Raw genomic sequence first — 13,290 nt, forward strand, 5'->3', positions numbered from 1 at the left:
GCCTATTTTTCTTCCCTGTATTTTTATTTGGCTCTGTCAAGTTGATTCCCTGAAATGTCCACAACTACACCTTGTACATCGAACAGTTTTTTTTAATGAATTTGTACATCAAACATTTAAGAGCAATGCTACACAGCCTCCCAAACCTCCACACATCACATTTTTTTTTTAAATTTTAATATTTTTAACTTTTTTTTAAAATTTATTCTTTTTAAAAAAAGTTGTGTGAATAGAAAAAAGTTGTGTAGATATTTCCAAAACATTTAATAGCTACACTTGGTAACAATGCTGGAAGTTTACAAAAAAAAAGAAGGAAACAATGCTGGAAGACATTATCCATATCGTTATATTGTTTTTTTTTTTTTAATGTCCGGAGGTTGCCTCAACAATCATTTTGTGATTACATCAAACTAAGCCAATGTTTTACACAGGTTTGCAGCTGTCCCATAGGAGCAACGAGAGTTTAACGGGAGAAAATCAACAAATGGAAAATGACCAACTCTCTGGCCATTACCTACACACAAAACTCCTTAAATTTTGTTAATATGCTATCAGACCTAAAAAAAAACCCATATGGGGACAACTAAGAGCATTTTTGGAGGCAAGAAAGATAGTTTATGCCGCCTGTTGAGCAGTAGCTTGTTGTATCAACTGAGAATATATGTACTCGTCAACCCTCTGCTTAGCCAATGCTACCTGTTAAGCATCTAAACATTTGAGAGAGAGAGAGAAAAAAGACAGCAGATCCATGATGCATACATATCCATCTTCTCATCCAAAAAAACAAGCAAATCGGCCTCTTCATTCCTTGGGGGAAAAAACAAGAATGCCATTTTTCTTTTTGCCAAGATATCAGATATATATATCACTGTTTCGAACTTAATACAGCATTTTTTTTTTTTGACAAGTACTTAATGCAGCATTCTTGATATTAATCAAACTATTCGATTACATGAAGCTATTACTTGACCCTGGAACATTTCAAACCTAACAGTGCTAGCTCTTCCTGGTCCTTTTCTTTCCCTCACTTCACAATTTGCACAAATATCCTCTTGCAAACCAAGCAATGCAAAGGGAAAAAATGTTCTAAATTTTTCCTAGTCCTTCAGAGAATGGATTATATTTGTGCATGAAACGACTTCTCTTGCTTCTATTTGGGTTTTTTCCTAGTTTTTTTATTTTTGGGTGAGGGGAGAAAGGATAGATTGTAATGTAAAAATATTAGCTTCTTCCATATTACAAGAATAAAAAATTGTTATCTACGAACAAGATGATAAGAAATGATTATTATTTTTAACATTGAGTTTCTTTTTAATTTTTTTTTCTGTCATCATTTTGGTGGTATTAACAAATGATTATTATATAACCAAGAAAGATGGACATACCTGTTGAGTGCTACCGGCAAATTGAATTTGTCGATGTTTTTGTTCACCTTTCCCACCATAGACCTGGAAAAAAAAAATATATATATAGCAGCTGAAACATATGCAAAGGTCCTCAATATTTTTAAGGGTTTTTAGCAATAATGTAGTAATGAACTTTATCTAGATGCTAAGAATTTATTTTTACTGGCTGGAATTGGGAAAACATTGAAATTTGAAACCAATAAATGATAAAAGACCCACAATTGAAGTGGATATATTTCTCATCAGCCAAGTTGTCTCATGTGAAGCAATGATTACTGGTCCTTAACAGCGACAGCAAGAGGCAACTTATTCCTCACTCATTCCTAACAGAACTAGGGACAATGCAATGTTTCACGGCAAGAGATCACAACCTCAAGATTTTAGATCTGCCTACCTTGATCATTGCCCCAGACTCATTTCTGATCCTCGATATGTTTGAGCCACACCTGCCGATCAACCCACCAACAAGCGTTTCCGATATCACCATCTCAAAGGTTACATAATCAGCTGCAAGATTGGTTGTCCTAAAGATGATGTGGTTATGACAAATATTAAAACTTGATATAACTGCAAAACATGGCAGTTGAGCTAAATGAGTCGTTTGGTATGGGAAAATATCAATAACCTGAAGTTGGGTCCAAGAATGGTTGGGGTGGTCTGATTGCAGTATAGTTGTATGCTGGGCTAATAGAAATCACTTGTCGCGGTGGGTTTTCCCTGAATAAAATGGAGCTGGATTATAAACATTGATTTAAAAAAAAAAAAAAAAAACACTTGATTAAAGTCTAAAAGACAGAGTACTGTCCATCCCGAATTCACTTTAGACCTTAGTTGAGAACCAATCTCCTCCAAAGCCTTCAGTACTGCAGGAACATCACCTGACATCTGAGTTTAACAGAAACCCAAATCATTATTCATTGTTAGCGGTAGAAAGAAACAAGAGGCATAACTAAGCATGAATAACAGAAGGTAAATTAAAATTAAATTAGCACTGGAATTTAGTGCAGGAACATCACCTGCACCAAATGCATCAATTTTCTTCAGTTCAACATTGACGGCTAACACAAACTCACCTGTACCACTCGATCTGATTCATGAGCAGAAGCACACAAAGGCAGCTGATTTGGAGCAAGAATTGTAATTGTGGCTCCAGAGGAATTCCTCAATTTCTCAATGTTTTGACCAGACATCCCAATCAAAGAACCTGCCTGGGACCCAGCAATCAAAAGCCTAATTGTATTGGCAGCCACATGCCCTGCAGCTACTTTTGTCTCCATACTACTATCATCTTCCTGTAGGGAAAACGGTTTATTTCATCAGAGCCACCACAGCATGAAAAACAATTTGCCAGGTTTTTTGTGCACAGTTTAAGAAAAAAAACCCAATCCCACAGGTCTTCAACTTCTTAACTTGGTAACAATAGCTATGGAATGGAAAGTACAAAACAAATGACAGCCATTATCCTAAGAAGCTTGAAACAATCCAAGGTTCCAAGCAGTCTTGCTCATTTTCCAAGTGTATCATGAATCCAAGGGCTTCCAGAATGTGTAATCTTCAAATGATTAAGAACTTCATGCCCAATGAACTTCAAATGCATTCAGCTTTTATGGAAACTCCAAAAGTTTTGATAAAAAGTTGTTGCAAGACTACTACTCAGTGGATTCGAAGTTTCCTCATATTTTGATTAGTTGCATATGCTGTAAGAGCATTCCAAGCAAACTATCAGAAACGGGAGATTTTAGGACATGAAATAACATGAACCACCTAGGAAGCATCACATTAACACATAGTGAACCCAAAAATAAGAAAATGGTCTGTGTTTGCCTACTTCAAGAAGATAGCTAGTGGAAGGGAAAGTCTTCAAACTAAATGCTTCCAACCTCCACTTATAAAAAAAATACTTCAGACCTCAGCCATTGGTTTATAGAAAGACAGTTTGATGATTCTAATGAAAAGAGCATCATATACGAATTCATAATTCACATCAATGCAGTGGGAACCAGACCTACATAATTCATAAGTGACTATATATATATTTTGATTGGCACTGGGTGTCCTGGAACAGAGTCCTGACTAATCCTAGGGGAACACAGGCCTTTCGCAAGGAGTTTACTGCAAGTGCACCTCGGGTATTCAAGGGGAAGATTCACCAGTCTGATGGCTCCAGAGATTGTTTGCACCCAAGCGAATTTGAACCTTAGACCTAGGGGAGCATACCCCCCAAGCCCAAGGCCTTTACCACTTGAGGCAACCCGTAAGGGTTAATTCATGAGTGACTATATGCATCCAAGTGAATAGAATGCTTTGGAGACTACGTGTCTGGCCACCTTATCAATATCATGCAATCCACCATTGCACCAGATTTAGTATTTTTTATGTTTTTTGGTAGTAAGGATGATGTCTGGAATTAGAACCTTGATCAACCACTTTCCAGTGATTACAAATAAGAGCATTGTCTATTGTTGAATATATTTCAATAAGTCCATGAACTAAGGGTCACCCACGAAATAGTTAACCATATAAAACTCAATGCACATTGTTTAGTAAGGAATTTACAGAAAAGCACACCCATAAATTAACAACAACGATGTGCATTGACATTAAATTTCAAGAACCCACAACATGAAGCTTAGTTGAGCTGCGCAGGCATAAATTACATCACCTTTAGTATTAGACTTGCTATTTGTTGGAGTGCATTCTCTGCGTCAGACACTGTATTGTCACTGTCTTTAGAACTTATAATAATTACACGCTCTTCGTGTCGCTGCAATCCATAAGAAAGATTTAGTACGTGCCACAGCCACTAAAAAAGTGGAATTAGACTAGTCATCCCATTTGTTTGTAAACAAATTTGGCTTCAATTCTAAGAAATTGAAACAAGAATAATATTTGGCAATTTCTCGGCCCGGTAAATGGAACTGTTTAGCTTAGCACTTCCAATGGCAACTGAGTCCTTCCTACACGTTTAAGGTCAACGTTGTAAAACACAGTTTTTTTGAGGTGGGTAAATACCATCATAAGCAGTAAAACATAAACCCAACGAGCACTAACTCGAAATCAGCTCCTCTAATATCTTACCAATTAAAAAAACTTCTGAAACATAAATGCTTGCAAATGCTTTTGTTAATGCAATACCACGTATTAAAGATAAGCGAAAGAAACTTGAGCTCTATCAAGGGCTCTTTCGACGTTTCCACAAAGAACCTGATTTTAGCTTACGAGTTGTGAGCTTTCCGTTCCATGGAACAAAAACATTTCAATAATAACGAGCGTCTCGTTTCAATTACAAAAGCATTAAAATCCCCAACTTTTCCTTTCTCTAACTTCTCTCAGAACCCTGACGCGACAATATAAAAATTTGAAAAAACAAAATTAAAAGAAACAAAGAGCTTACAGCTATGGAATCTGCGATTTTTATAGTGGCCTTGGTATCTTCGCGAATCTTTTGGATTCGGCAGCCTTCCTTGCCGATGACCTTCCCGATCTGCCTCGACGGCACCACAACTCTGAACAGCACGTCCTGCGCCGAACTCGCGCGCCGCTTCGCTGCCGACTCCTCGGTCTCCAAAGGTGAGGGAAGCTCGTCCTCTCGGCGGCGCTTCCCGGTAAACGAATGTCCAGGTCCGGATCCTGGTACGGGAAAAGACACCGGTACGGGTACGGGTACAGGTACAGGAACGGGTACCGGTACTGATGGGTGCATCATAGGGTTCATGGGGATTTGGCCTGGATGGGCCATTGTTAAGGCGTGTTTACAGAGAGGAATTGACAGAGGTTTTGGGGGAAGAAGAAAAAGAACAAAGAGATCACGAACAGCACCATCGAATTTACCAATAAGGCTACATGAAGCCGATTGGACTCGAACTAATTTACGAAACTACCCTTTTTTAATTCCTCATTCATCTATTTCCAACCGTAATTCAGACTCACTCTCTTTTAATTGTCAACGTGTCACCCTGTACGGACGACACTCACCCTTTTATGACTTTTTTTTGGCAGACCCTTTTATGACTTTAATCTAACAAGTAGTGTTCGATATTGTGTTAAAATGAGCAAGTTTTGCATTATTATTATTATTATTAAATAGGGTCTTTTTTATATGATTTTTGGATTTATTTATTTTTTAAAAATAAGGATGAGGCCGTAAGACTATTTGAAAATGTTTACATCATATATCATTTACATGGTATGATTAATTTATAAGATTTAAATTTTAAAATTTATCTTTTAAATTAAATTATATAACATAAATATGATGTAATATAAAGACTTTCAAATAGCAAGAAGAAGACAATCTAATATGGTTTGTTAATGATTATGATTATATGTTAACGATAATATTTTTCTACAAGCATTCAATTTTACGTTTTTGCGCGTAAGAGAAATCTAAAATCCATTAATACATTTAGAAAAATAGATAAATTTTGCATAAATTTTTGTATAAAAGTAAATTATATCTTAAAAAAATATAAAAAAATGATTATCTATTAATAAAACCCAAAATTCAGGTAGAATTTATCTATTTAAAATTTGTTACTCAATCTTTATTATGCCTTTTTATTGATTTTAATTGATTTTAATGCAATTAACCTCTTAACTTTTTGGCAAATCATTTATGGCAACTCTCTTGTTGCAACAGTACGAAAAATGGTTCTAATAATTCTCTATCGTGGATATATATTTAGAGGAAGATGAATGAAAAAACTTCAAAAATTGATGAGAGTGATCAATAGATAAACTTAAAAGTCTATTTTTTAATATTCTACTTCATTGATTGATTGTAATTGATTTCAATAGCATGATTTTTCCCGCTTTCTTTATATCATTCAACTTGTATGCATAAATGATGCTCTTGTATATATCTCATACACTCGTACCTTTGTTTATTTTATGATTAATAAAATTTAATCTATTAACAAAAAAACTTATTTGATTGAATTGAATGTTCAAATTTTAAAGAAATAGATATATCATGTGAATTCTACCTCATTCGACACTTACTTTACAACAAGAAAATAAGAATGATTAGGAAAAAAAGACTGTCAGTTGAGTTTTAAAAAAATAAAAAATAAATATTTATATTATTCTAACTTTCTTCGTTATCCATTAATCATTTCAATTAGCACATGATATTTTAAGTAATTTCTTAAATTTAAAATATATTAGTAATTATTAATAAAACTAAAGACAATATATAGTATTGACCTTTTTATTTATTTATTTGGATATAGTTTTTTAGTAAAGTGACGTTAAATACAATTCTTTATTATTATAAATTTTTTTTTATATAAATATTATATTTTAATTTTTTTAAAAAAAATTAATGTGTTATGCTTGCATATACTAAATTTCATTTGAGCATGGCACATTACATTAGATTTTGTCTCTGGATGCAGAGGAAAAAAGGGTAAGAGTTGGTTAATTCTGCCATCTAAAATAATCCGTTCTACTTTATTTTTAGTTATTTTTTATTTTTTTATTAAATTTAAATACTTTTAAAAATTAAAAAAATATATTAATATACTTAAAATCACTTTTTTAATCATTAAATTTAAAAAAAAAAATTTGAACCAAGCGATAGATTTGGGGCGGCATAGTAGCCTATTTCAAATGGGTAATGTAGGATTCTCCAATATCTCGGCTAACAAAAAATAGATACGTACTGTTTCCTACCACAATCCAACAATCTCAAGAAGACCTGATAACCGCTACTACATATATCGTTTTCATTACACAAAATCATAAACAAACGCTTGCCTCTCGTCTCCGTTCCGGTGATCTCCAAACCTCACCATTTTATTTTTCTCAGCGATTCCCCTTTTCACTTCCTCGCTCTTCGATCGATTCCCTCCATTGATAAACCTCTGAGTTCCCTTCCATACGTTCACCCCGAAACATGGAGTTACATTCCGTGTTCGAGACCAAAGAAACACCAGTAGCGTCGACTGAACCACCGTCACCACCACAACCACCCATGTCCTCCTCCGTTCCCTCTTCGAAGCCTCATCCTCTCAGAAGCTTCGTTTTGTCCAACCTTAAGTGGCCTCTTGAATATCCCTCCTCCACCACAGCCGCCAATGACCACCGCTACCACTTCTGCAACGTACTTTCCGAGTCGACTCCCGACTCGGAGCCCCATGCGAATGATCCTCCCGCGGTCAATGAAGATCATACTTCCCTGGCGGTCCGTAAACTCGACGATGCGACTCTGTTTCCTGGCTCGGAACCTCAGCTCGCTCATCCGCTGAAGTCCGATCACCACTTGCTCGGTAAACTAGCCGGTTCGACTAGCACGCGTTCTAAATCCCGGTGTCGAAATGATCCGGGGGCTGACGTGACGAATGGCCTCTCCTTCGTCGGTTCTTCTGAGCGCTTGATCGTAAAGGAAGCGAAGAAAATTCCGGAGAAGAAACCTGCGAAGTCTATCCGTGTGCTGCTGAAACCGGGTGATAAATCAAAGGTACCTGACCCGAAGCCAAAGATCTACCTTCGTATTTCAACCAAGAACAAGTCAACTGCTGATGGTGCCGCAAAAGCAACGGAGCAAACCTCACCGGTCGCCGCCGAAGTCAAAGAACTGCCGCCGAAGCCGTGGAATCTGCGCCCTAGAAAACCGTCGCCTAAGAGTCTCCACGGCGATGGAGTCGGAGTATCATCAAGAGCTGGGGGAGCATCGGCTTGGGCACGAAAAGGAACGAACTCGAAAGTTTCGGAGGAAATACCAAGACTTTCTATCGCGCTGTCGAAGGAAGAGATCGAAGAGGATATCCTCATGCTCACTGGGTCCAAGCCTGCCAGGAGACCCAAGAAGCGTGCGAAAACCGTTCAGAAACAGCTCGACGTAAATTAACTTTGCAATTCAATTTAGATGCCTAATATATGTATTCATTTATTTATTGTTTATGTATCAAAAGAATTTCGTACTTATCGTTGATCTCTTATTATCTATTTTTATTTTCTTATTGGCAGAGTGTTTTTCCGGGATTGGGGCTGAGTTCGATTACGCCGGAGTCATACAACGTCAACGTTGCTCCTGGGAAGGTCTAAAACGTTGACTCTCTCTGCTTTGACCTTTTGAATTTGAATTTGTTTTATTTTTAAAGGAGAAGGTGAACTCGGTTTCTGTGGTTGCAAGCAAAGGAAAATAATGGGGTCTTGTTATGTTTGATTATAGAGAATTTCTTGGTTTAAGCGACTGGACTGTTTATGAATTTTGCTTGTGGTGCTTGCAGGGTAATTGAAGGCTTTCTGACTACTGATCCCTTTCGACTTCAGAGGAAGGTATAGACCAACCATAAACAAACGATGAAGGGAAGATTTTTATTGTTATAACATTATTTTTAATATTATTATTATTTTGAGACTTGAAAAAGTTGATTTATATTTTACGTGGGAATTTAAAAATATTGTAATGATGAGATGAGTTGACGTGAGTTAATCCAAACAAGGCCTTAATGTAATGCCCTCCAATCCTCTACATCAGGAGGAGGTAAATCAGAAATGTTGTAAGAGTTATATCGTTTCAATGATTATTAGTAGTCACTTGTGTACATGGGAGTTAAAATTATCGAAGTTTGAAGGACAAGACTGCTGAGTGCTGAATAATTTTCGTGTTTATATTTTGTATTCCCTTTGAATGAGTATGGTTTTGGAGAACTTCTTTACATGCTTGGCTTACAAGAGGTTGCTATTGTTCTGTTGAGCGAAACAGAGTTTGTTTTCTAGGACTGATCAGGATGTTGGGATACTTCCATTAAAAGATTTGTTTGGTATCATACTTAGGTAGTTATTGAAGCTTAACACTTTCAGATCAAACCATGTTTCCATTTATGTTTTCAATTAAAGGAATGTCTAGCGATGTATGCTAAACTAGAATGCTGCGGGTGCAATATGGCAAATAGTTACCTGTGTTTTTGGAACATGCAAGAAAGTAAGTGGCATAACCCTTTTACTTGCCGTTTTTAACTCAGTTGAAGACGAACCTTTTGCCTAAGATCTTCTAATGGCGCTGGTCATGACCTTTCTTTCCTATAGCTGTGGGAACAGTGGTGGTAGCATAAGCTCCAAGCTTCTTATAGCTGGTTTCTTTTTTACCTTTTCTGTTTTCTGTGTTGTTAGTGAATCTATTCCCAGGAAAAAAATAGCAGTCATGCATTTGTTTTTCAATGGTGGCTTTGCTCTTAATATCAGTCATAATTAGCTCTATTGTTTTAGCTTTAGGTTAGAGTTTGAGTTGTAGTAGTATCCTTGTTTATTTGATTTTTCTAGATTATATCAAAATCGGATGAAGTCTTTATAGGTTATACAATTGGTATTTTTTTTTAAGTAAAAAATACTTTATTAAAAAATGCCTCACTTATAGTGGAGGAATACAGAACAAATGACAAAAAAAACATCGAAGTAAACAAGTCAAAATATTCACAACTTAAAATCTTATAGAAGGAATACCAATTTTATCCAGTCGAATCATGCCCCTCACCGCAAGATAATAACTCAGAACCTCCATACATCCTCGTGATCCCAGATTCCCCTTGACGAGCAAAGAGGCCAGCAACTTGGTTGCCCTTATGAAAGATATGTGAAAAAGAATAAATCATGCCTTCAAGACTTTCAAGCAACAACTCTCAATAGTCCCAGAGATACCACACATTGTAGGCACCTGAAGTCAACCAGTGAACAAGTAACGCAGAGTCACACTCTATCTCTACATGATTAAAGTCAAACTCTTTGCAAACCTCGATGCCTCTTAGTGGGGCCCTTAGTTCTGCTGCATTATTAGTGCCAAAAACTAGGTGTTCCGAGAAGGCAGCCTTGACATTCCCCAAATGATCCCTATAAAGAAGTTTTTTGAGAAAAACAATCTCACGAGTTACTTGAGTGAGTGTGCTTTCATTCATTTATATATTGATCATGTACAACTGTTTCTAAACTAGGAATCTGTACAATATAGAAAGAATGCTAAAATAAATGAATTACATAATGATTATACAGCTGGATATCTTTCTAAAATCATGCATCTGTTACCATGATACAGCTTAAGGTAAGTTGCTGAAATCAAGTGATTGCTGGACTGTTTTTATTTTGTGCTTGATCTATGGCAGCTTGATCTTCATTCCTTATACTCCCCTTCAAACTTGGTTGTGTATGGTAACATAGGCCAAGTTTGTCTCGCAGCTGCTGGAAAGGACCCTTGAGTAATGGCTTGGTAAAAATATCAGCTAGCTGATCTAGTGATTTAACAAACTGAGTTTCTAAAGCCCCAAGTGCTACTCTTTCTCGAATGTAATGATAATCTAGTTCTATATGTTTTGTTCGAGCATGAAGAACTGGATTAACAGTGAGATATAGAGCACTCATATTGTCACAATATAAGGTTGGTGCTTTTATTTGAGGTACTCCAAGATCTCTTAGTAGTTTTGAAAGCCAAGTCAGCTCAGCTGCAGTTGAGGCCATGGCTCGGTATTCAGCCTCAGCACTTGACCTAGACACTGTAGGTTGCTTCTTAGCACTCCATGAAATGCAGTTGCTGCCAAGGAAGGTACAATACCCTGAAGTAGATCTTCGTGTGGTTGGGCAACTTGCCCAATCTGCATCAGAGAACCCATACAAGTCGAGTGTGCTGCTTGAGGTTATATGTAGACCAAGTTTTGCTGTGCCCTGTAAGTACCTTAGGATTCTCTTAACAAGCTGAAAGTGCTGGACTGTTGGTGTTTGCATAAATTGACAAACATAGTTGACAGAAAAAGAGAGATCTGGTCTTGTAAATGTCAGGTACTGCAAACCTCCAACTATGCTCCTGTAAGTAGTTGGATCATGGAAAGGCTCCTCGGAGGCTTTGAGCTGTTGACCTTTGGATGGCATAGGTGTAGACAAAGGTTTACAGTCATGCATATTGGCTCGAGTTAGCAACTCTATAATATACCTGTGCTGAGATAAGAGGAGATCTGAACCAATTTTGTGAACTTCTATGCCTAAAAAATGGTGAAGAAAGCCAAGATCCTTGATAGAAAATTGAGAACTGAGTTGAGAGATCAACCACTTGATGCTTTTTGGATTGTCACCTGTTACCACCATGTCATCTACATATAGAAGAAGAATTAGTAGCCCATGGTTAGAGTGACAAATAAATAGACTTGGATCAGCTGAGCTTGAATAAAACCCAAGCTGAAGGAGGAAGTCACTAAGTCTGTCAAACCAGGCTCGAGGAGCCTGTTTGAGACCATATAAGGCTCTGTTGAGCTGGCACACATGCTGAGGATAATGTTCATCTGTATAGCCTGGTGGCTGATGCATGTAGACAGGAGTTTTGAGACAACCATGTAAAAAAGCATTCTTAACATCTAGCTGATGAAGTGCCCATTTTTTCACAGTAGCAATTGTGAGGACCATTCTGATAGTAGCAGGCTTCACAACTGGAGAGAATGTTTCTGAGAAATCAACCCCATCTATTTGACTGAAACCTTTAGCAACTAGTCTTGCTTTGAGCCTTTCAAGTGTACCATCTGCCTTTAGTTTTGCCTTGTAAACCCACTTGGATCCAATGACATTCATGTCAGCAGTTCTTGGAACCAATTTCTAGGTTTGATTAACTGCAAGTGCAGCTAGTTCCTCTTCCATTGCAGCAGACCATCCAGGATGGTTTTTGGCAGTTTTGACAGATTTTGGCTCAGTAGGAATAGAGACCAAATTATGCAAGTTTGCGTATCTAGGATTAGGTTTGTGAATGCCACACCTAGACCTAGTTTGCATATGATGTTGTACTGATGGCTGTACTGCAGTTTCAACAGGAGAGGGAGGAAGTGTATTTTGCAAAGAATTTGTTTCTGTAGGTAAGGGATTTGTATATTGCTGGATAGGCTGTGAATCAATGATGGCAGCTTGAATTGATGAATGAGAAGGAGGTGCAAACGCAGGGGGCAACACAGAGGCATTTGAGAGACTATTTTGACATTCAATGAAGCTGGAAAAATCTCCCTCAACAGCAGGAGAATCATATAACAGAGTTGGCTTAGAATATGGAAGAACAGACTCATCAAATACAACATGCCTTGAGGTATAAATTCGACCAGTGGGTGGATAGAGACATTTATAGCCTTTGTGTTTGGTACTGTAACCAATAAAGACACATGGCAAAGACTTAGGTTCAAGTTTATTGGACCTAAATTCTCCAAGATAAGGAAAGCATCGAGTCCCAAGAGTTCTAAGAATGCTATAATCAGGATATTTGGCATATAGTCTAAAGAAAGGAGAGTCCATATTGAGTAGAGGAGAAGGCAATCTGTTAAGCAAAAACACAGCAGCAGAGAAGCAATCTAACCAGAATCTAGGTGGAAGTTTTGCATGAAACATCATAGTTAAACCTAGATTGGTTATACTTCTGTGCTTTCTTTTAGCTTTGCCATTTTGTTCTGGTGTTTTTGGACAAGCTGATTGATGAAGAATGCCAAATTTTTGGAAATAATCAGTAAGGTTCTTGTTATTAAACTCACCTCCTTCATCAGTTTGGAAAACCCGAATTTTGGCATTAAATTGGCACATGACAAACACATGAAACTGTATAAAAGCAGAATTAAAATCAGACTTGTGTTTGAGGGGAATTAACCAACTGAAATTAGTAGCTTCATCAACAAAGATAGCATAGAATCTATACTTTTCTCTAGAGGCAGTGGGAGCAGGTCCCCATAGATCACAATGAACTTTTTCAAAAGGAACATTGACTATATTGTCTCTTGAAAGAAATGACAATTTACAAGCTTTTCCCATTTGACAGCTTGTACAGATTTCAGAAGAAGACTGTTTTGAATCAAGAGTAATAAACTTCTTGTTACAAAGATAGTCTAGGATTCTTGAATTTGGATGTCCAAGCCTGAGATGCCAGTTCTCT

General features: G+C 37.1%; 2 protein-coding genes across 2 annotated transcripts; one reads left to right on the forward strand and one right to left on the reverse strand.

The window, feature by feature from the left end:
• Positions 1-352: 352 nt before the first annotated feature.
• LOC108990242 (RNA-binding KH domain-containing protein PEPPER-like) lies at positions 353-5,211 on the reverse strand. The gene is made up of 8 exons (XM_018964138.2): positions 4,801-5,211; positions 4,069-4,170; positions 2,480-2,698; positions 2,233-2,291; positions 2,032-2,123; positions 1,801-1,913; positions 1,386-1,448; positions 353-696 (listed from the first exon to the last, which is right to left on the reverse strand). The coding sequence occupies exons 1-8, from the start codon at positions 5,143-5,145 to the stop codon at positions 616-618; spliced, it is 1,074 nt and encodes a 357-aa protein (XP_018819683.1). The 5' UTR covers positions 5,146-5,211; the 3' UTR covers positions 353-615.
• Positions 5,212-7,302: 2,091 nt separating this feature from the next.
• On the forward strand, positions 7,303-8,647 carry LOC108987524. The gene is made up of 3 exons (XM_018960455.1): positions 7,303-8,247; positions 8,376-8,447; positions 8,639-8,647. The coding sequence occupies exons 1-3, from the start codon at positions 7,303-7,305 to the stop codon at positions 8,645-8,647; spliced, it is 1,026 nt and encodes a 341-aa protein (XP_018816000.1).
• The last annotated feature ends 4,643 nt before the right edge of the window (positions 8,648-13,290 follow it).

Source organism: Juglans regia, chromosome 5 (genome assembly GCF_001411555.2).
Source record: "Juglans regia cultivar Chandler chromosome 5, Walnut 2.0, whole genome shotgun sequence".
Lineage (NCBI taxonomy): Eukaryota > Viridiplantae > Streptophyta > Magnoliopsida > Fagales > Juglandaceae > Juglans > Juglans regia.